The 23,361-nt window shown below is 33.9% G+C and overlaps 3 protein-coding genes, 2 non-coding genes and 4 pseudogenes across 10 annotated transcripts; 8 read left to right on the top strand and 1 right to left on the bottom strand.

Moving 5' to 3' along the window:
* The first annotated feature begins 2,336 nt into the window (after positions 1-2,336).
* LOC118032759 (small nucleolar RNA snoR64a) lies at positions 2,337-2,419 on the top strand (annotated as a pseudogene).
* A 125-nt stretch (positions 2,420-2,544) lies between these two features.
* Positions 2,545-2,627, top strand: LOC118032754 (small nucleolar RNA snoR64a; annotated as a pseudogene).
* Positions 2,628-2,748: 121 nt separating this feature from the next.
* LOC118032760 (small nucleolar RNA snoR64a) lies at positions 2,749-2,831 on the top strand (annotated as a pseudogene).
* A 126-nt stretch (positions 2,832-2,957) lies between these two features.
* Positions 2,958-3,040, top strand: LOC118032755 (small nucleolar RNA snoR64a; annotated as a pseudogene).
* A 69-nt stretch (positions 3,041-3,109) lies between these two features.
* Positions 3,110-3,197, top strand: LOC118032756 (small nucleolar RNA snoR20a). The gene has a single exon (XR_004684710.1). It is a non-coding gene; the product is annotated as a small nucleolar RNA snoR20a (small nucleolar RNA).
* A 73-nt stretch (positions 3,198-3,270) lies between these two features.
* On the top strand, positions 3,271-3,355 carry LOC118032758 (small nucleolar RNA R38). The gene has a single exon (XR_004684712.1). It is a non-coding gene; the product is annotated as a small nucleolar RNA R38 (small nucleolar RNA).
* Positions 3,356-3,813: 458 nt separating this feature from the next.
* On the top strand, positions 3,814-5,832 carry LOC118032704 (uncharacterized). Its single transcript, XM_035037464.2, has 4 exons — positions 3,814-3,867; positions 4,400-4,725; positions 4,830-5,476; positions 5,563-5,832. Exons 2-3 carry the CDS (start codon positions 4,405-4,407, stop codon positions 5,466-5,468), a joined length of 960 nt encoding a protein of 319 aa, XP_034893355.1. The 5' UTR covers positions 3,814-3,867; positions 4,400-4,404; the 3' UTR covers positions 5,469-5,476; positions 5,563-5,832.
* Positions 5,833-9,980: 4,148 nt separating this feature from the next.
* LOC118032705 (mitochondrial dicarboxylate/tricarboxylate transporter DTC) lies at positions 9,981-12,959 on the top strand. The gene is made up of 6 exons (XM_035037466.2): positions 9,981-10,209; positions 10,444-10,527; positions 10,986-11,047; positions 11,149-11,510; positions 12,225-12,439; positions 12,587-12,959. The coding sequence occupies exons 1-6, from the start codon at positions 10,090-10,092 to the stop codon at positions 12,641-12,643; spliced, it is 900 nt and encodes a 299-aa protein (XP_034893357.1). The 5' UTR covers positions 9,981-10,089; the 3' UTR covers positions 12,644-12,959.
* Positions 12,960-17,358: 4,399 nt separating this feature from the next.
* LOC118032706 (uncharacterized) lies at positions 17,359-23,290 on the bottom strand. 6 transcript variants are annotated; one of them, XM_035037468.2, is made up of 11 exons: positions 22,989-23,289; positions 22,866-22,896; positions 22,735-22,748; positions 22,599-22,649; positions 21,908-21,977; positions 21,301-21,367; positions 21,104-21,171; positions 20,646-20,757; positions 19,868-19,907; positions 19,373-19,440; positions 17,604-18,465 (listed from the first exon to the last, which is right to left on the bottom strand). In XM_035037468.2, exons 1-11 carry the CDS (start codon positions 23,199-23,201, stop codon positions 18,300-18,302), a joined length of 900 nt encoding a protein of 299 aa, XP_034893359.1. In that variant the 5' UTR covers positions 23,202-23,289; the 3' UTR covers positions 17,604-18,299. The 6 variants fall into 6 exon arrangements, 4 of the variants coding, with proteins under 4 accessions (XP_073262401.1, XP_034893359.1, XP_073262393.1 ...); XR_012168674.1 differs by having other exon boundaries at positions 18,327-18,465; positions 20,615-20,757; positions 22,989-23,288; XR_012168673.1 differs by lacking the exon at positions 17,604-18,465 and adding an exon at positions 18,730-19,123 and having other exon boundaries at positions 20,615-20,757; positions 22,989-23,287.
* Positions 23,291-23,361: the final 71 nt, after the last annotated feature.

The raw sequence follows: 23,361 nt of genomic DNA, 5'->3' as shown, positions 1-23,361 counted from the left end.
ACCTCCACCAATCACCATGCATCTCTATTTCCCTCGACCTCACTCCTTTATCAATGCTAAAAATCCTTTGCTAGTTCTAGCTAGGTCTCAGCAATTTTAAAATGATGTGTTTTTTGTTTTGATTTTTTCTCCTTTTACGTATCGCAACAGCTCCTGCATGCATGGGCATGCAGCGTGCCACGATTTTTATTCTTTATTCTTTGATTTACGAGTTGCAAATCAAGTGCATCTGCACATCAATCTAATAAATTTAATAAAATATCTTTTTTTTTTATATATATAAAAATTTGATCTTAAATCTTGGATTCAAAACTATTAAAACCTAGATAACCGCTTTAACTATTATAAGCATGTATGTTTTTCGAGGAGAGCTACATTAGGGTTTTTGCTTTCAAAATTTTTAGAATGTCCCTCGAGGTAATTAAATGAATTTCTTAAGAATGTTTTGTTGTTTTTTATACAAAACGACTCCTATATTTTCTTAAAAAATCTCTAGCATGCAACTTGAAATGTAGTTTGCACTCGTGGGTGACTTCCTCATTTCATAGTAGAAGTAATTATATACTTGTGTTTGATATTATTATGCAGAGTGCTTTTAAAATATGTATTTTAATTAAAAATATATTAAAATAAGTTTTTTGAAATTTATTTATATTTTTAACATTTAACACATTAAAATTATAAAAAAAAACTTAACAAAAATCAACCAGTGAGTGTTTGTTTTTACAATATAACCTTCTTTTTAAATTGTTTATCTAAAAAATATTGATTATTTTTTTTTTAAAATTGTTTTTTACTTGGAAAATAAATAATTTATTTTTTTAGATTAATAATAATTTTAAAAAACATATTATAACATATAAACAAACACTCAATAGTATCTCGTGAATAAAAACAAATTTTCAACCATTTTTTTTTTGAGTTTCTCTCTCCAAGCATTCCTGCATTTAAAGAAAAAAAAAATAAAACATGGAAGGACATCATCGTACTTCGAATATTTAAGAATCTGCCAATCCTAGGTGGTATGGCAAACCGAGTGGTTGGGCAATCTTAGTTAACTTGAATTTGTTTTTTTTAAAAATGTTTGAGGTTCATATGATTATAAATTAACTTGAGTTAATTAATTTATTTTTTTAAAAGTAAAAATAATATTATTTTAAAAATAATATTTAAGAGTTAAATTAGATTTTATGGAGAGTTAACTTGCCAATCAACCATCTCGAACTAAATTAATTTTTTTTACACCATCGGATGAATCTCTCAAGTCAACCTGCAGCGGTGAGTTCTAGTTATCATTATCTCTCTATTTGATTACAAGCATGCTTCGATGTGTGATATTTAATTACAAAAATGGCAGTGTAGTCAATACATCAATTCCACCAAACTCAAAAATCCACCTCTCGTGTCACACACGCACCCAAAATAAAAGAAAGTAAATGGCTAAGTGGCTGTTTGGCAATGCTAGTGCGGCTGCGGTTTAAAAAAAAAGCAGTAAAAAGCTGTTTGGTAACCACGAACCACAGGTTATTTGTACGTGGGTCCCACTAGAAAATGCGTTTCAATTGTCAAAAATGAAAAGCTATTATCTTTTGCTTTTCATGCGTTTCAGCTCTCTCTCATCACCGACGATTTCTAATTGCTTTCTTTAACAGTTCTCTCTGTCCCTCATCAATTTGCAATAACCTCTAATTTCTCAACGGTCACAACAAACACTGGAAGTGTAGATCTTTCATGCGGTTTCCTACGCCCAGTTTCACTACGCCCAAAATTTCACCCAAAATTTCTTCACTACGCCCAGTTTCCTTCACCTCTCAACTCACCACCGAACTTTCCCAACCACGGATTACGGTCAACCTCTAAACTTTCTTACGGTTGCAGATCAATTTGATGAACTAAAAAACGCCAATTTCCTTCCCCAAACCTTTCTCCTCTCTCTTCTCTTGCTACAACCCCGTTTCTATTTGCCCTAACCACCAACGCCAGACAAGCTTCCTCCTCCTCTGTCCATTCATTCAAACACAAACGTAAGGTCCACGAACAAAAACCAAGAGATTGGTCCCGGGAAAGGTCCACGAGCGAGATACCAGGTACTGTTTGTTCCCTTTGTCAATTCTAATTTCATGTTTCTCAAACTCTAATTTCTGTAATGGGTTTTTGATTTTGCAGAACACAGCTGCAACACCGCTGCAGAACAAAAACGCAGAGAGTGAGGTAAGTTCCTCCCTCAGCTCCATCTTCATTTTCGGTTTTTTAGATGAAAAATTTCATTGCTGCTGCATTGCTTTAAACAATTCCTTGAATTTATTTTTTTTTCAATCTGGAGAGGCAAATGACGAATCTTTTGAATTGTTGAATGCTCTGCTTCTTTTTTGGGTTTCGGTTCTTATGATTTAGCTTCTTGAATAGGAAGATCTGATGCTCTCTATGTTTCTGCTTTTGTCTTCAAGTCTCGGCTTCAATGGGTTTTTCTTAATTACTGGCAACCAATGATGACAATACTATTTTCATGGTTTTTTTTTTTCAATCTGGAGAGGCAAATGACGAATATTTTGAATTGTTGAATGCTCTGCTTCTTATTTGGGTTTCGGTTCTTATGATTTAGCTTGTTGAATAGGAAGATCTGATGCTCTCTATGTTTCTGCTTTTGTCTTCAAGTCTCGGCTTCAATGGGGTTTTCTTAATTACTGGCAGCCAATGATCAATACTATTTTCATGGATTTTTTTTCAATCTGGAGAGGCAAATGAGGAATCTTTTGAATTGTTGAATGCTCTGCTTCTTATTTGGGTTTCGGTTCTTATGATTTAGCTTCTTGAATAGGAAGATCTGATGCTCTCTATGTTTCTGCTTTTGTCTTCAAGTCTCGGCTTCAATGGGTTTTTCTTAATTACTGGCAGCCAATGATGACAATACTATTTTCATGGTTTTTTTTTTTTCAATCTGGAGAGGCAAATGACCAATCTTTTGAATTGTTGAATGCTCTGCCTCTTATTTGGGTTTCGGTTCTTATGATTTAGCTTCTTGAATAGGAAGATTTGATGATCTCTATCTTTCTGCTTTTATGTCTTCAAGTCTCAGCTTTCATGGGTTTTTTTTATTACTGTGCTGGTAGCCTATGATGACAATTCTATTTTCCATTGAAAGCAGGTCTATGGATCTGCCTAGCTATTGAAATGCATGAACTAGGATGGTTTGAGGCTTGAATGGTTTTAGTTTTTTTTTTTTTCCTATCTTCTTCTTCACAGGCTAAAAAATTGCTCTGGACTCTACTGTTTTGTGCATGATGAGAAACATAAAAAATAACAGTTATCCCTGGCTGATGCATTAGTGCTGATTATTGTTGAATCTGAAACTGTAGAGTTCTTTACAAGCTTTTTTTTATAAATTGTTGTAATCCCATCAGTGGTCTGTTTAACCGGGAAAAAAAGTAATTCTATGTGTTGCTGCTTGATTCCTTTAGATTTGTAGTAACTTTTTAAAGCTATTTTGAACAGAAATATTTTGATTTTTGCCATGCAGCACAAATGTTTCGATTACAAATTTCGATTTACTGCTCACAGTCTTTGCAAGTTACAAACAGACATGCATACTTATCCCATTGCTAGGAAAAACCGTTGCATAGTCCTTTATTCTCCATTCATGAAATAAACTAAAAAATGTGTTATGTCTCTTCGGAACTACTTCCAAAAACTGTTCTGGAATTGAAAACCTTCATTTCTGTGATGCTTTTGTGTACTTGGTTGATATACCATGTCAATTTTGTAGTAATCGTCGCTGAAAATTTAATTTATCTTCTAGGTCTCCATTGTGTATTTGTTTTGTAGGACAAAGTTGCAGAACTGCGCTAGTCTGGACACCTATAGACTGAGGTAAGTTCCTGCCTTATCTCCATCTTCATTTTCATTTTTTTAGATGAAAAATTGCATGTCTGTGTACCTGCATGATCAATTACCGTGTGTTCTGCAATTGATAAATTTCATAGCTGTTGTTGATTGTCTTCTGTTTACTGTGCCTTCATCAATTGTTTTGAATTTAGCAAAATTTAATTGCTTCTATATACTGCTTGTTTGTTGTTCTTTGTTTATGTACTTTAGCAAATATATTCTATTCTATTTGTTTTTTCCCTTTGTTTTTGTCTTCCAAACAACATGATGGCAATGAAGTGTTGCTTGATAATTCAAATATTTTATCATGGCTGAAACTGAGTTTTTTGAGCAGTTCAAAATTAATGGGTTGCAATTAGATTTCATTACAAATGAATGTGAACATTCCCATTCAAATACATGCATGTGCTGAACATTTATTGTTATATTATTGTTTTATAGTCCACGGTTTATGTATGTGCCACTATTTATTTGATATCATTTATTGATTTCAATTTTTTTTTAAATGTGTTAAAAGATATCATGGAAGGTCTTGAATCTTTTGATAAGGCTGCTTGGACAAAAGACATGTTGCATATATTTTCTGATATATGCATTAAGGCAATTGAAATGGGAATGAGACCTAATACTCATTTCGATAAAACGGGGTGGAAATTTCTTATAACATCATTCAAAGAACAAACTGGGCATGCATTCACTAAAACACAATTGAAAAACAAATGGGATGGATGCAAAAAGGATTGGAGGATATGGAATAAGTTGGTTTCTGAAACCGGTGTTGGCTGGAATAGTGAAATAGGCACAATTGCAGCTAGTGATGAGTGGTGGAAACAAAAAATTCAGGTACATTCCTTGTCATCCTAACAATTTCTTTTATTATTGTCAAATTCCAGCCCTAAAATTTTACTAGTATTGATCCTTCATTACTTGATTTAATTTATATGCAGGAAATTAGAGGAGCCAAAAAATTCAGACATGTCGGTATTGAGCCCTCTTTGAAGAATAAATTTGACCGAATGTATTCCAACATTGTCGCAACTGGAGCGTTTGCATGGGCTCCTTCATCAGGTGTTCCTGCCAGCAGTGGTGTTGATCCTGGTACAAGCAATGCCGACATTGCTGATGATGGTTTGGAAGAGGGCAGCGGTGATTCAGAGGAAGATGTGATTCCAGATTTCTGCACTGACATGGCTCGAATGGTTGGAGAGATAAATATGTCTACCAGCAGCAATACAAAAAGCAGCGGCAAAAGAAAAGAACGAGATCATGCCGATGTGCGATGTAGAAAGAAAAAAACATCTGGAATTGGTGTTCAGCTGCTGACAAGGTGCAATAATCTTCTTGAGAGTATGTCGACCAAGAGTGATTCGACGTCTATTAATATGGATCGCGAAGGTTGTAGCATCCCCGAGGTGATGGCTGAGCTGCACTCAATTCCTGGAGTTTCAATTGAAGATGACTTCCACGACTTCGCTACGGAGTTTCTCATGTCAAGAAGGAAAAGAGAAATGTGGGCCAGTATGGGCGATAACCAACAGAAGTTGAGATGGTTGCAGCGAATGTATGCACGAACTAAACGTGCTTAGCTGACATGGTATGATTTAAGTATCTTAACTGTTAATCAATTAAGTATGTTCAAGTGCTTACGATATTTATACATGTTTATTTTTTTTGTTGCAGAGTAATGGGATGCCGGTTTTTAAAAGAGTAGTTTCCAATTGCCGAAGTTTGTTTTAGGCATTGTATTCTTCCACATTTGATTTTAAGGCATATGAGCATATGCATTTGCGGTAATTTATGAACTGTTATATTTATTAAATTGCTTTACGGGAGTTAACAAACTTGTATGAGAAATTGGTGGTTGTAATGTTGTATTTTATCTACGAATTACAATGTTCAATGGTTAATGTTAAATGGTTGCCCCTTTAATGGAATTGGTTGTTAATTTACATGAATTGGTTGTTCAAAATTACCTTAACTGTTTTGTTCAATTGGTTTTTGCTCTATTTCTTGACCAAGGCTGTGTGGTTTTAAGGTGAAAGGTTAGCTTTTTCATGTTCCCTCTGTGTTTTAAGGTGAAAGGTGAAAGGTTTCTGTGGAAGCCATTGCCTCATTTGCAGAGATTCTGTTGACAGTCTTGAGAAATGGAGTTAATTTTATGAACCCACCCTTAATATTTTGGCTAAAAAATGGGTTCTGCCGGCTCCAAAGTTGACAAAACTGAACCTTTGGCTCTGTGCAAGGAACGGAGGAAGGTCATAAAGCAAGCGATTGATTCAAGGTACAATCTTGCAGCAGCTCATGTTTCTTACATAAACTCTCTTAAAAACATTGGTGTAGCTCTCCGACGATTTGCTGCAGCAGAGGTTTGATAGAGTCTTATCTGTCAACAACCTCAACTACTGAGCTTGGAATCTGTTTTTAACTTTTTTCCATGGCAGAGTAACTTGGAATTTGGAATTTGTTTGCATTGTAACTTGGAATCTGTTTTTAATTTTTTTCCATGGCAGAGTAACTTCGAATCTGTTTGCAGAGTAACTTGGAATCTGTTTTTAATTTTTTTACATGGCAGAGTAACTTGAAATTTGTTTGCATTGTAACTTGGAATCTATTTTTAATTTTTTTCCATGGCAGAGTAACTTCGAATCTGTTTGCAGAGTAACTTGGAATCTGTTTTTTATTTTTTTACATGGCAGAGTAACTTGAAATTTGTTTGCATTGTAACTTGGAATCTGTTTTTAATTTTTTTACATGGCAGAGTAACTTCGAATCTGTTTGCAGAGTAACTTGGAATCTGTTTTTAATTTTTTTACATGGCAGAGTAACTTGAAATTTGTTTGCATTGTAACTTGGAATCTATTTTTAACTTTTTTCCATGGCAGAGTAACTTGGAATTTGTTTGCATTGTAACTTTGAATCTGTTTTTAACTTTTTTTCCATGGCAGAGTAACTTGGAATTTGTTTGCATTGTAACTTGGAATCTGTTTTTAATTTTTTTCCATGGCAGAGTAACTTGGAATTTGTTTGCATTGTAACTTGGAATTTGTTTGCATTGTAACTTGGAATCTGTTTTTAATTTTTTTTCCATGGCAGAGTACTTTTACAGCACATGCATACATGTGAATGTACTTATGTTGAAAGCTGGAAAATTGTAAAATAGACGTAAAGAGCATATAAATTTTCTATATAAAGAGGAATGGTTGCATCATATTTTTCAATGCAATAGCTTTGTTCATAACAAGCTTCTCAAACCTCTCGGTTGCACCAAATACAAGCAAGTCGAATATTTCTTTTTGTTGGCTTTACAGGTATGGAAAAAACTTATGTTGATACAACTCTTTGATAGTTTTTTTATTGAATGATATTTAATTATTTCAAGTTTTTTTAAACAACATATAATTTTTTTTCTTTTTTACATGTAATTGAAGTTATGGCTGATCCACGATTTAATGACATATTTAATGAAGATTTCGATGGTAATTATGACAATATAATGAACCGCATTGTAGACCAAATTAATTATCCTAGTTGTGAAGGTAGTGGTGCCTCAGTTGATGGTGTCGGAGATGATAGCAATGGAAACGACTCCGACGATAGTAATGATGATGACGGTGACAGTGATAGTGACAGTGACAGTGATGATGACAATGCATTTATTATAAGGAGGCATCTTGATAGGAAAAAATTAATTATATGCATAGCTGGAGCTGTAAACATGTATTATATTAATTATATGTTTAAAGAACCATGTATGGTTTCATATAACACAGGGATGCGTTGGTTGACGGAGGTTGTAAGAGGGCATTGGAAACGAAGTGTTAACATGTTCAGGATGGACGCAACCACTTTATTGAGTTTGTGCACTGAATTAGAAACGCGTTATGGCTTAAAACCGTCAAGAAGAATGAGCGTTATTGAGAAGGTAGCAATGTTTCTATTTACAATAGCAGTTGGGGCGTCAAATAGACAAGTGCAGGAAAGATTCCAGCATTCAGGTGAAACTATTAGTCGATGTTTTAAAGAAGTGCTTAAATCATTACATTTGTTTGCTGTGGAAGTCATAAAACCAGAAGATCCACAATTTACGAGCACACCAAGAGAAATTGCTATGAATCCAAGATTTATGCCACATTTCAAGGTATGATGAATTTTTGTATAATTAAGTAGTTTAATTAAGTTGTTCAAAGGAGTATGAAATATGTTATAAATGTTTATGAGTACTAAATATTTTTGTTGTTTGTAGAATTGTGTCGGTGCAATTGATGGAACACATGTTCGTGCCTGCATACCATCTGCAAATCAAATTCCATTTATTGGAAGAAAAGGTGTACCAACACAAAATGTCATGGCCGCATGTAGTTTCGACATGCAATTCATGTTTGTGTGGGCAGGATGGGAAGGCAGTGCACACGATACGCGTATTTTTCTTGAGGCAATTGACAATAGCAATATCCAATTTCCAAAACCTCCGGAAGGTTGTGATTTTGACTAAATTGAAGATTTGATAATTGAAGGAATATAATTATTTTTTTAAGTTTAGTTTAAAATTACAATGTTATTTTTTTTCCAGGAAAATATTATTTGGTTGATGCTGGATATCCAAACGAGTATGGATATTTGGGTCCCTACAAAGGCGAGAGGTATCACTTCCAAGAATTTAGGCGTCGTGGACAACCAAGTGGTCGGAAAGAAGTGTTTAATCGTGCACACTCGTCATTACGTAACGTGATTGAACGTTCTTTTGGGGTATGGAAACAGAGGTGGAAATTTTGCAAAACATGCCTGCTTATCCATACAAAACACAAGTTGAGATTGTAGTTGTATCAATGGCACTACATAATTATATTAGAAGGAGATCGCAAGATGATGCAGTTTTTTCTGAGTATGATCGCAATTCCAATTTAATTCCAGATGACTTTTTACCTGATAGTGTTCAGGCTTCGGCTGTTCAAGGCTCACAGAGGCCTTCACGTATGGATTTTGTACGCGATGGAATTGCAAATAGTTTGATGGAACAATAAAGGAGTACATTAATGTATAATGATTTTTTATTTTGTTATGTACTCATAATTACAAAACACCTATGTTTTGGAATTATATGTCTTTTGTCTATATATGTCCTTTTAATTAATTCAAATCAAATATAAAACACAAACCATGTTACGTGTTTGGAAGTGTGGTTGTTGTTGATTTTCGAAGTGATTTTCACTAAAAAAAGCATGTTAATAATATTTTTATTATTTCTTAAAAATCATTTTTGATATCAGCACATCAAAATTATTTAAAAAACATCAAAACATAATAATTCAAAGCAAAAAAAAAATTAAATTTTTTGAAAAGTGCTTTTTGAACCACGGTTTTACCAAACACAAAACTGCTTTTTTTCTACCACAATTTTAACCACAGTTTTTTAACCAAACACAAGAAACTGCTTTTTTTAAAACCACAACTTCAACCACAGTTTTAACCAAACACCAACTTTTTTTGAAATCAACCTCACAAAAAGTACTTTTTATTAAACTACTTTTTTTAAACCGCAACCACAAAAGCTACCACAATACCAAACACACCCTAAATGCGTAAAGATATGAAAAAAAAACATCATAAAAAATTGAAAGAAAAATAATATAATAATTGAAATAGGAAAGACAAGGTTTTTCTTGTGAATATTCAAGATTGGTATACTGTGAACTTTAAAATAGATTGTTTTTTAAAAATATATTAAAATAATTTTTAATTATATAAATATTTTTTTAATTTTAATATCAGTATATAAAAACATTAATATTTTTAAACAAAAATATTTAATATTTACTTTAGTAACTAAATATTTTAAATCAATTTTAAATATATTTTCAAACACTTATTGGTTTTATTTAGAGTTTGTTTATGAATATAATTGAGTTATTTTTTAAAATAAATTTTATTTAAAAATATATTTATATAATAAATTTTATTTTTTAAGAATTATTTTTAATATCATTGTATCAAAATTATTTAAAAATATTAATTTAAAATAAAAAAATAAAAAATTTTAATTGTTTTTTTAAATACTTTTGAAACGCAAACAGGTGTTAGCTGTGGTATATTTATATCGCCTCCTTCACGTGTACATTCTCCCTCTCTCACTCGTTGCTTCTCTGTGGCAAATCCCAGATTCCTGTCTACCTTGAGGCCTTTTTGAATCCAGAAAAAAGAAGGGAAGGAATGGGAGAGGAGAAGAAACCTCAATCACGTGGTGTATGGCCTACTGTCAAACCTTTTGTTAATGGTGGTGCCTCGGGTATGCTTGCCACCTGTGTTATCCAGCCTATTGATATGATTAAGGTACATAAATGTTTGTGTTTTTGGCTTTTGGAGATTTGCTGAGGCTTGTTGTTTATCAGTTTCTGGGTTTTGTGTTATTTGTGAGGTAAAGTTTGAATCTTTTGAGCTAAAATGGGTCTTTTAGATCTGGGATTTGATGGGTTTTTAGAAATATCTTGTTTGCTTTTGTGGTGTAAAGTGGTTTATTGAGGTCTGTGTTTTGATGGGTTTTTGTTGTTTTGGTGTTTGGTGTAGGTGAGGATTCAATTGGGTCAAGGATCAGCTACTGAGGTGACGAAGACTATGTTAAAGAATGAGGGTTTTGGTGCTCTTTACAAGGTTCGATTCTGTTAACTTGTTAAATTCTGGATTTGTAGTTGTGTGTAATGTTGATTTAGTTTCTGGTTTTAAAATCCGTGCTACAGTATGGAACTTTATTGCTGTTTAATTTGAAGTTCAGCATTAATCTCGCTGGGAAACAATTAACGATTGCCAATTTGAATGCTTTGAAATGAGGTGTGGTTTGTGCTATTTTGATAGGACATTGATAAATTTGATCTAATCTGACCTTTAATTTTGAGATTAAAACAAATTTGTAAGATTTGATACTGGTCACTTGTTCGTGTCTTAATTTAGGAGATCGCTACAGAAATGGCATCAATGAGAAGCATTTAACTTGACCAATGAAATTCTTAGTGTCTTTTGAATTCAAATGTGTTTTGTTGTTATTGAATATAAATACAGTGCATGTTACGTGTGCACCGTATCTCATTACCATATTTAATGTCAATAATCAGGGGCTTTCTGCTGGACTACTGAGGCAAGCCACTTATACAACTGCCCGACTTGGAACATTCAAGTGAGTGTTTGGAAATATTTGTTATCAAACTATAATATGGTTTGCATCTTTTAACTTCTATTGTTATCAAGCTTTTGAATTCTATTCTCTGTTTTTGTTAGGATTTTGACCAGCAAAGCAATTGAAGCCAATGATGGGAAGCCCTTACCTCTATATCAGAAGGCTTTGTGTGGGCTAACTGCCGGTGCGATTGGAGCATCTGTTGGCAGCCCAGCAGATTTAGCACTTATCCGTATGCAGGCTGATGCCACTTTACCAGCTGCTCAGCGCAGAAATTATTCAAATGCTTTCAATGCCCTCTTCCGCATTGTTTCTGATGAAGGGGTTTTGGCACTCTGGAAAGGTGCAGGCCCTACTGTTGTTAGAGCAATGGCATTGAACATGGGGATGCTTGCTTCTTATGATCAAAGTGTTGAGTTTTGCAAGGATTCACTTGGTTTTGGTGAAATGTCCACCGTGCTAGGTAATATTCTTTGCGTGAATGATTTTTTTACTTGTATTAATTAGTATTTTATTTTTATGTTTTTTTATGGTGGTTTTGCACAGTGTCTTGTTTAGTTAAAAGTATTGTTATTTCATAACTATTCTGTTAAACTCAACTTTATTTATGTAACAAGATCCTTCTTCTAGTTATGCATGCATTCATTTTCGTAACATGAGTATGGCATAAACAATCTCCTGGCGTGCATATTACATAGATTCAAGGGCAGAACTAGGATTTTAGTTATGGAAGTGTCAAAATAAAATATATTAGAATAAACTTGAAAATAGTATAAACAAATAAGGGCTATAGAATAATAAATAATTCTTTGGAGGGGGGACAAAATGCACGTTTCTTAGGAAATATGCCTTAAATTCAATTGTATATTTAAAATATATTAAAATTTTATAACTAAAATTTAAACTTTGTCAGACTTTGGGGGTGCATGCCCCCAGCTATGCTGTAGTTCAGGCCCTGCATTGAGATAGTCAAAGCTTTGAAAAGTTGGTCTTATTCAAGCATGTTTTTTTCCTTTTGTTGCTAACATATGGATTTTGTTTTTTGCTGTATAAATAAGGCATGTTGATTGATTGAATTCTGACATTCCTAACACCATGTAGCAAAAGATTTTGTCTCAACCGTTAAGCATGATGTGTTACAATGACTAACAGCTTCTTTTATCCTCTCTATTCCCAGGTGCAAGTACTGTTTCAGGATTTTTCGCCGCAGCTTGTAGTCTTCCATTTGATTATGTCAAAACTCAAATTCAGAAAATGCAACCTGATGCCCAAGGAAAGTATCCATACACTGGCTCCATGGATTGTGCCCTTAAGACATTCAAGTCAGGAGGACCATTCAAGTTTTACACTGGATTCCCTGTCTATTGTGTTAGAATTGCGCCTCATGTTATGGTACATCTCTCTACCCCTCCCCCCCTCCTTCCGTGCACGTGTTTGTCTTCCTTTCTGTGCATCTTGTCTGATTAGATACGGGCTTATTAGTTCAATGTTTTTAGATCTATGCATAGAGTTCTTATTGTTGAATGTTTGCATGTGCAGATGACCTGGATATTCCTTAACCAGATTCAAAAGCTGGAGAAATCAGTTGGGTTGTAGTTTTCTGCGGAGATGGGATTGGTGTCAAGTCAGGCGATCAAAATAATGGCATTTGGTTGAGTTGTAGTTTCTGTCTGGTTTTTGGCGGTTCACACTCTGTTAGACTTCAAGTCAATTTTAAGTAGGATTGCCGAATTTTATGCTTATTAGCACCTTTTAGGGTGGGGAAGGATTTGGATTTTACATAAATCCCTTTTGAATTCAATAGAGTTCCGCAAGAGAAAAGTAAAATAAGTTGTTTACTTGATAAACAAGTATTATGGATAAATTTTTATACCTTTCAAGAACATAAATTTCAGAATTCAAGATTGACCCCCGTCTGTGCTCTGAAGGTTTTCCATGCTGGCCTTGTATTTATTTTCACTCGGAATTTTCTTTTTCTTTATGGAGAGGGTGAGGGGTGTTTAAAATTAAGGGTGGTGGTTAGAATCTACCAATTAGGAAGCATGTTGCTGTCACAAGCCATGATATGAATTGGGTGTGGACAAAGTTCTTGCTGCAATTTGACATTATTGTTATTGCCAGCTCTCCAAATTGGCAATGCCTAGGTGCTTTTTTCACCTCTCTTTCACAATTTCACTGTTGCTGTAAATCATGGAGTGCTGCTATTCAGTAACTGGATTGCTACAAAAGAATGCTTTTAGGCTGAGGCTGAGGCTGAGGCTGTTGAGCCTTGCATTGTTGATGGAGACTGAGGATGAAAGTAATCGATTGTGATGGCTTGTGGAGATGAAGATAGTCTTAAAAAAGTGATGAGTGTTCTGCTAAATGACATTTCCTTACCAAAACTTAAATTAAAATCTTAAAAATTCAGGAGCCAGAGCTTTTCTTAACCTAATAGAATATAATCACTTAACAATAATTAGTTACTTGTACATCTTCAAATTCATACCAGCATTTCAAACGCTCATCTATTTAAACTTAGTTCACATAATTCTACTTGTTATGATGTTTTTAGAAAGACAAAGGTAATGTTATTGATAGATTTTCAAAAAATATAATGAAATGGATCATACAAAATGCAATGGATCACCTCCAGAAAAAAAACTTATTTTATTCTTCCCTTAATTAATAATATTTACCTTGTTTATCATTAAATCCTTATTTTTTTCATTTTATTAATTAAAAAATAATTAATAATATTTACCTGATTATTTCCTTAACATATTTAAAAAAAAACAAATTTTAACATTCTTCAATATCTCAATTTAAGCATGTCAATTTCTCTTAATTATGTTTAGATAATTCTTATATATATATATATATAAAAGAATGTTGTAGGCTAATCATCACAAATAAATTTATTAAACTATAATGAACATTGAATGACAAATATTTTAGATAACAAAAAGTGCAGAATATGTGAAATGTCTTATTTGTGCTAATAATACATTAAAATCAATGAGTTATAAGAAAATGAAAGAAGTAAAAATCATCAATTATACATCAGCACTTAAAAAGACAAAAGAGAGATTATTTTAGATAATAAAAACATCTAAAAACAACTTATTTTTATACTCTTTTGAATATAGTTTAACACGAAAAGTTAATACAGTGATTTGTTAATCCAGAATTTAATTCGAGTTGAGTTGAGTTTATAAAAATTAATTTGGTTAAATTTGATTGATATGGATAAAATTAAAAAAAAACCATTCACTTTAATTATTTTTTTAAAAAAAACTAAAATGATATAATTTTAATTTATTTGTTTTTAAAATATTAAACCCACGTAATTTTAACATTTTAATCCTTAACCCCAGTCTTGGACCAGATCATAGTCCTGGGAGCCTAGCATTCACCTCCTTCATGAGCCTATCATTCACTCAACCATGACTCACTGGCACCATTTTTGCAAACCATCATGCAAAACACAGTAGTTAAAGTATTTATATCCAAAAATAGATAGTATTAACCTTCTTACTATTAGCAATTATACAGCAGCTTCAGCAGACTTCAGCCGCAGCTCCACAGTAACAAGCAAAACCTATGCAGCAGCAGCAGGAGACATCACAGCTTCTTCATCCCCGTCAGCAATCTTGATCAACACCTATTACGCCAACATCTAAGATTGTAGGGAAAACACCCCAACGGCTACTTCACTTCAGGATGGTAACTCACCATACATGGAAACTATAGCTGGATGCAGATCAAGAAAAATTAGCCTCCATAAATAAAGAATTCTGTAACTATGGAAGGGTATTTTGAATCCTATAGCTATGGAAAGTCAATAGTTACTCCCTTTATTTATATATAGAACATCCTGTACAAGCAATGCAATGTGCTTACATATGAGGGGAAATTCAACTAGTCAGGTCACGAGTTCGAGTCCTCTCAGAGCTATTAAAGACTTACATGGTCGTTAATTTCAGGGTTCATGGGATTAGTCGAGATATGTGTAAACTAACTCGAACACCCACATTAATAAAAAAAAATTTGTAATGCGTTCACGGTTATATCTTTTTATCAGAGAAAAACAGAACAAAAGTCTTTCCTCATCAACTGTCATTCTAATTTTTCTCTCTTACATAATGCTCACTTTGGAGCTATCTTAGGTGGAAACTCTCTGCTTTCACTCCAATCTTTTGTACAAAAGAGATTTCTCTGAGAGAAAGAGATTTTTTTTTTTGAGAGAGACTAATCTTTTGTCTTAGAAATAAGGAGAGCCAGTCAATACCAGGTGGTTATTCAAGTGAAAAGAATCAAGAAATGGGTTTTGTTTCAGAAAAGGAAGAAGAGAATCAGTCTCTATCCATGGGAAGAAATACCCAAGCTTCTTTAATGGGTGGTTCTTGGCGGTGGCAAAATGTGAAGGCATTTGTGAATGGTGGATCAGCAGCATTACTAACACAACTACAGTTTCTCTTGGTGGAATCTGCTATCTATTATTACCTTCGAAGTTAGGAAAAGGAATCTGCGGCAAAGGCCTTTAAGCAGCTGCCTCACCTTCAAAATCTCAAGGTTGGCCTGTGTTTTCCTTTTATTTATCCAAGTTTTCTCCTTTATATATATATGTCTGTGTGTGTGTGAAGGAAAAGAGAGGAAAGGAACTTCCTTTATGTAGAGTAGGCATATTGTTTAAAATTTATGGTTGGTTTCAAAGAGAGGAAGAGAAGCAAGGCTATAACTTTACATTGAAAATCAGTGAATGTGTAGGAAGGCAAGCATTTGTGTATTATTGAGTTGAGATTTTCACTTTCATTTTCTTGAGAAAAAAAAGTACATTAAGGAAAACCATTACCATTCTTCCATGGGGATCTTCTTTCTAGTTGGGATTTTCATTAATTAATTTGTGCTAATCATGTGGTCATTAATGGATTTGCTTTACATAGCAGGACCTATCTTTATCATTTCATTTCTAGATTCACATATATCATCTGATTTTCACTTGACCGTAGATAATGAAGTGTATGATATCTATACACATTGCTATGCTAGACCGGAAAGTTTTTCATCAGTTCTCTAGGGGTTGAACTAGGAATTTGATTTGGTTTTCCTCTGCAAACTTATTTCTTAGTAACTTTGATCTTGTTCACCGTATTCCATTGTTTAAGAGGAGGGTTTTTCCATCCAAAGCCAATTACACATCACTGCTTTCTTTAATCAAAAGCGCTCATCAAAATGTCAAACTCTACCGTTTCCATTGGATTAATTAGCATTAGCTTGGATGAACACACAACAGCATTGATCTAACATTACTTCAAACTTACAGAAAAGGCAAGGTTACATTCCCTTGGAGCTACCATCGTGCTATGGCATTCGGATCATTCGAGCAAGTGACTAAGAGTCTTTGTTCCACGAGTACCAATCTATGCAACCTGCAGGAAAAGAAAATGATCAATATTGGCTACATGACCACAATTCTTATCATAAATGTTTGTAGTGAATTGGTTGGTTAGAAAGGGTTTTTGAGAATATAAGCAAATAGATACAATCAGCAATTGCTTCTTTTCTCTCATGTGTTTATGGCTTTATGCATGGTGTTGACCTGGAACTTTCTGTTAACAGTCAATGATGTCTTTGGTTTTACTAGGATTTTGACCAGAAAGGCCATTGCTGCCTGTGTTTGCCGGAACTGTTGGAGCATGCGTGGCTGCTCCAATAGCTACAGCCTTCTATCATGCTGGGACTAAGATAGTATCAGGGGCAAAAAAGCTGGCTTGTGGGGATGTCTTCAGAGCTTAATTTATTATCAGTACAAATCAAGGGCTTTCAGCATTATGGAAACATGGATTATTTTGGACTTTCACAGCATTTTATGCAGGCATGCTCGCTCCATTATTTGAGTAGAGAAAACTTTTGGAAAGATAAACACTAAACACATACTAAAAAATGTTGGATGGCTATAGATTTGTGATTGATTAGTATATATTTTGTTCACATATAATAAAAGCTAATAAGATATTGGTTTAAGTGTTTAATTGATAGCTTCAAATAAGTTATTTACCATCCACAAAAATTAAAAAATTAAAAATAAATTCAACCATAAAATAAAAGCTAAGAACTAGTGCAACCGATCATTATCATATTCTCAACAATTTAGCTGCCTTCCAAAAAAATTTAATTAAAGCATCCCTTTATCTCAAGAAATACAAAAGATTAGAGGTTTGAAAGCCGAGGTGGAAACTACTTCTCTCTCTTTTTTATTCCTCAAAAATCACATTGACTTCATATACCAATATGACTGTCCTGTCCTCCTATTTTTCATCTCCTCCTGTTGCCTTGTTAAATGACCAGTCAAAGCTTACGGGCATGGCAGCTTTTGTACCTTGCTTTAGCGGCGCAATAAAGCTTTATATATAGATGAAAGCTTACATCTTGGAGGGAAGTTAAATTTTATTTTTTTGTTTTTTTTCTAAGAATCAAGGCTTGCTTTAAGGTTATTTTTGTGTCGTTAGTATATGAAAATGAAAACAAAGCGTGTATTCATGTTTGTTCGGTTAGTGTCCAGCGATAAAAATAATATATACATTGCAAAGCTACAATTTGAATCCTTTAAGTAATGTTTCCTTGGCCTCGAGTACTAATATAATTTTATGCAAATATAAATTACATACACTCAAGGTAAATAAGTTACTTAACCGCTTTATGTTAGCAGAAGCTACACAGATTAGTAATGGTAGAGGGCAGGTAAAGTTTCTTGCAGATTAAAAAGAAATAAGCTAGAAGGGTGCCAAATTGCAATCAATGAACTGAGCTTGCACTAGGATGTGGTAGCATACATTCAAATTACCATACTCTAAAATCTTATGGAAAAACCAGAAACGAAAATCTACATGACGAAAAAGAAATGGAGAAGAAGCTTGGGAGTCACCTACCAATCCATTTCAATTTGCATGGGACCATGATTATACCAAAACCCAGACACGCCATTCTTGCCCTCCCATCAGGACTCAAACATGAAGATTGAAGTGTGTGTGCATCACAATACACACAGTACCTACCTACTTCATACATAAAAGCAACCTTACTAAGAAACTGACTTCACAAACTTTTATTTGTTTATATATATATATGAACCCGGTCATCGTTGAGGTTTTCTTGAGGAGGCTGGCTATATAGTTGAGTAAGATGGAAGGTTGCCTGAAGAATGATCAGTCTCTGCCAAGTGATTGTTCTAGTGGGGTTGATGAAATCATTGGATAGCCAGGTTTTATAACTAAGAAGAGGAGTTGAAGCACCGTGCTATAAATAATGCCTCATCATCGGGTGTTTCTTGGTGGTGGGAACAAGTGAAGCCACTTGTCAATCCTCGAACAGCCACCGTACTTGCACGTTCAGCATGCAGAATATAGCCAGGAGTTCGTAGCGAAGCACTCCAAATGCTTGGTATCCATCCATGAAAAATTCAAGGCTTTTGTTAGCAGGGTGACATCAGTTTTTGTTTTGATTTCTAGAAATCAGCACTTCACTTTTCCACAACACTTCATGATGACAATCACACTATTTCACGTCTGCTTCAACAATTTGATTTCATTTATAACGGAATAACATCAAATTTAGTCTTGGATCTAGCAGCAATGGTGCAGCATCTGGATTATTTTAGTCATTTTACTATAAAACAACCAGTTAATAAGAAAATAGTAATCTGTTCAAGAATTTTGGAGATCAGGTCTGACATTAAAAGGAAAATGCTTCAATACAATGTTGGAGTACTCTCGTTGAAACAAAATTTCTAGACTGATGGTAGGTTTCGAGGGCTCTAAAAGCTAGCCCTACATTTTCCAATTCTGCATGCAAAACATATCCTCTTGTTTAGGAAAGAAGTTGAAAAGAATACCATATGCCTTATAATTTCTAAAGAGACTCTCGTACTTTAAGATCTAGTGAAAAGTACCAAAAAAAGCATGCATTGATAGAAAAGAACCAAACAGAACGGTATGCAGTAAGCTGCAGTGCCTGGCTCCAATGCGAAATAAAAGATTCTGTATTTTCAATTTTCTCCTCCGGAAAGTAGCCGTGGGCTAAGGTTATTTGTTGGCCCTGAGTAAAAGAACAAAATAAATCAACAAAGCAACGAAATGATACTAATAACAATCTTTTACAAATCGTTTCTAAGTATTTAAGCAAGCAGGGCCAGCCAAATTAGGAAAGGGCTGTTTATCGGTACATTATTATTGGGTGTGTGTAAGAGAAATGAGAAAACTTAAAAGGCCTTAGACATGCCAAGTAATTAAAAGAAACAAAGACCAGAACTATTCCCAAATTTGAAAGAGATGCAATCTAATTTACCTGGTAACAAACGAGCCATCTTCAGTATTGACAACAACTGCTTCTCCAGTCTCAATGTATGTTGGTACCTGGTGTTTCAGAAGATAGATAAGATAATAATGAAGGTTTTAAAAGTTCGTACCAAACCTATTGTGGCTGTTTAAGAATCAACACTTGGGTGTATTCAAAGACTCAAGACACACACACACAAGATCCAGTGCACCCTTAAACTTCAAAATAAATCCAAAGTACATTTTCCTTTTTGATAATCCAAAATACAATTATTTACTTCCAGGAAAAAGTAAATGTTAAATCAATTAACAAGCAAGCACTTCTATCCGAATGGCTACATTAATTCAAAATTTTATAGCCTCAAGCATCCATTTTACTCAATAAATGTTTGCACCTAAACCGCTATCTGTTTAGATACACTCTAACCCTTAATTGCAGTTTTCTACTTGCTCATAGTACAGAATTAGTTTACAATAACTGGAACCAGGAAAAAAAAAGTCTTACTTGAATAATGAGACCATTGTCCAGCACAGCCTTTTTGTACCTACATCAAAGGGGAAAGTGTTGACAACAGAGTTTACAGTGACAAGCATACAAATAATCAAGTAGGTGAAAAGCTTTTTATGAAACATAATACATGAATATGAAGTTCAGTTATCAATCACATAAATTATTTTTGAATTGAATTCTGGTGTGCAGTCATAATTAATTATGAAGAGATATAAGATGGGGAGAAAACTGATCATGGAAAACACATGGACCACATAAAGCTGAAATCCCAAATTAATTCATACAATCTATAGTGCTAGTGACTACCCAATTGGCAGGCTACATTTATGTGGGATAAGTACCTCATTACCATTATAAACAGCATTCACTAATCACTAAAATATATTGCCAATTACAACTTGTAAAAACCACTACATGAATAGATCAGGGCCTATTTGCGAGTAACTTAAACCAAAATGATGACCAAACTACAGACTGAAGAAAAGGAAGAGCAAGGTTTTATAATTGTTATCCACCATGAAATGTGTCATTTGGCCAGAATTATCTATCTGCTTCATGAAAGATATCCCAAAGGGTAAATTAGTTCATGCATTTTGCCTTACTATATTTGAAGGAAGTATACTTCATTGTAGTGGGAACAAATCAATAATAAAAAATTCAAACATGTAAGATGGCAATCAAAAGCATGTAAAAGCCACACAAGTAAGATCAGGCACATGACAAGAACTTATGAGAACACACGAATGAGTATCTGGCAAGTTGTGTAGCAAACCGAGGTGTAGCTGCATGATCTTGTGTCTCCTTAATAACACATGTTACTTGTTTTGGAATTGATCCAGACAAAGGTCTTCCATCAAATAACTGCATTTTAACTTTCATTTCCTCTGTTCATCATGAAATTTTGTAATAGTTAGAAAGAAAGTTCACCATGCAATTCCTTAATAGCCAAGCAGATTATTAATTGCAGCAGTTGATGATGAACAGTGCAATTAAGAAAAGGCAAGATTTTCCCATAGGAGCAACATTAAAAGAATGAAGCAGAAATGACAATTAACGGCATCCATAAACATCATCTTTAAGAGTTACAAGAAGCAGAAAGTCCCTCAAAACCTTAGACAAAGTGCATGAGAAAGTAAGGAAAATCATAGAAGATCTGCGCATATAACAACAGTGGAAATCTTAAAAAAGGCAGGATGCTTTTTGAAATATCAAATTTGGAATTTTACCAACCTTTTAGATATGCAGCAGCTTGGCCAAACAAGATCAGCGGCACTTCGAGTTGCTCAAATTTCTCAAGGCTAACATTATAAAAACAGACATCATTTTGAAATTTATAATAGATACATATCCGTGACTAAAACAAAAGATATTTCAAAAGAAAGGAATAGCCTGTCTTGGGAGCAGGGAGAAGTGATGATATTACTTACTCGATTAGATATACTGATTCATGTTCTGTGTACAAACATGTGAAAGACCTCTCCTCAACAAAAACCCCTAAAGCAAGTTAAATAGGATTAATCTAGATTTCAATATATGAATAACACCTTGAAATGGAAAACTGTTGAATAAACTTTTGACCTTTCAAAATAAAATGATTCCATATGATTTTATGCTTACAGGAAAAAAAAAAAGCCTGCATTAACAATACATTTGATGAATAAATTGACGTATCATACAGTTATGAAAAACAAATGAGAAAACACCAAGTCTATGTGTTCCAGTTTCATTCAAAACTGATACTTTTCCCAGAATATCCATGAGGTTATTTCAACTGCCATCACTGTTCTAGGGTGTTAAACAATAATTTCTGAACTTGCAACCCCTAAAATAGCTGAAGCAAACAATGCCTGATATAGAGCACCAACCCGCTACTAACAATTTAGGCAGGAAGAGCAAAAAAATAAATTTGCCATCCAAAACGACCAAGATTTTGACTATGTAAAAGAGTGGATGTCAATGCCTTATATTTCAATATGTACAAAAATGCATCATCTAACAACATAGGGATCAAGAATTTAAAGTTGATAAACATACTTTCAACAGCCTCCTCTGCACCAAAGCGTAAGGTTTGCTTGTTTCCACTGTCAACATCACGAAGCTCCAACTATGGCAAAAATGGCAAATAAAAAACAGATGCAATTGATTCAGACAATTCAACCAAGATAAGGTCAGCTATGTCAGAGAATGACAATGCCTTTTATTTGCAATCCAATTATTTCACATTCACAAATATGAACAAAATAAATTCAAATGACAATTAATTATTTAACAATAAAGTCGCTAGGTGCAAAAGAATAATCGCCAATGAAGCCAGCCACTCTGTAAGTCAGATAGACCAAAAATAAGCAACAATTCGCTGACATAACTAACATGGAAATGTATCTTATCACTGCAAGGGTGATCACAATAGCATGCAAATAAAACTAAACAATGTTTAAATTCCCGTCAACAAATTTGAACACATAGTAAACATCAAATATAGAACACTTAAAGGTTTTAGCTGTCGAATAAACCCATTAAATACATGAACCTAACATTCAAACTCAACTCCATGATATAGCATGAACCCGACAAAGTACCACCTTTACTAAACCCTAAAACAATCCAAAAAGCAGATACTTCAAAAGCAGCACTCACTATTTACAGTCACTTCGCACATTATCAAACAATGAAAAAATTTATGATAATTGGGGTTTAAAATTGATAAGAAAAAAAATAATAACACCGTCAAAATCGCTCCTCCTCTTCCTCGCTGTTTATGCTCCGCATCCACCACCTACATTAATCAACTTCCATTATCATAAACTCCAATTCAAATCACACAATAATCCATTATAATAAACATATTAAAATTCAATTACCTCGAAAATTCTTCCTGATATGTATTCACCAGATTTACAGTAACAAAGGCAAAACCTTTAGCAAGTCACATCCAAAAACAACAATCCAAAAAGAAAAAAAACCAAATTCATATAAAAACCACAAAGCTTACCTGATTTTTCAATTACATTTCCAGGTCTTAACTGCAATACAAAATCAAGTTTTTATTTTTCTTATATTATCTCATAAAATCACTAATAATTTCAATTTAAATATAAAAAGACTGAAGCTTTACATGAATAGCATTGACTTTAACGCCGCGGTGTTGGATTGCGAACCAAGGCCTGGCGTAAACATTGCCGTTGGTGGTGATGGCAACACCGTGGCAGTCAGGTGAGAATAGAGTGAGTGTAGAGAAAGTTCTAGAAGAAGTAAGAGAGGAGTAGGGGGAGGAAGAGAAGACAAGAGCGCGAGAGAGTCTCTTGCTAAGTTGCAGTAAAGCTCGCATCTTTTTTGTTTTTCTCTGATCCTTTAAGCTCTCTAGATACTCGTGTTTGTTTTCCGAAACTGAAAGCTGATGATGGACTTTGATTGATGCCAGGAAGACAAAAGAAAAAAAATGTGAAATCCCAAGTAAGCAACCCTTAATGTATTACCCAAGTTTCATT

Source organism: Populus alba, chromosome 1 (assembly GCF_005239225.2).
Source record: "Populus alba chromosome 1, ASM523922v2, whole genome shotgun sequence".
NCBI lineage: Eukaryota > Viridiplantae > Streptophyta > Magnoliopsida > Malpighiales > Salicaceae > Populus > Populus alba.
Note: the sequence above shows the minus strand (reverse complement) of the source record. Positions and strands in the feature narration are given on the sequence as shown.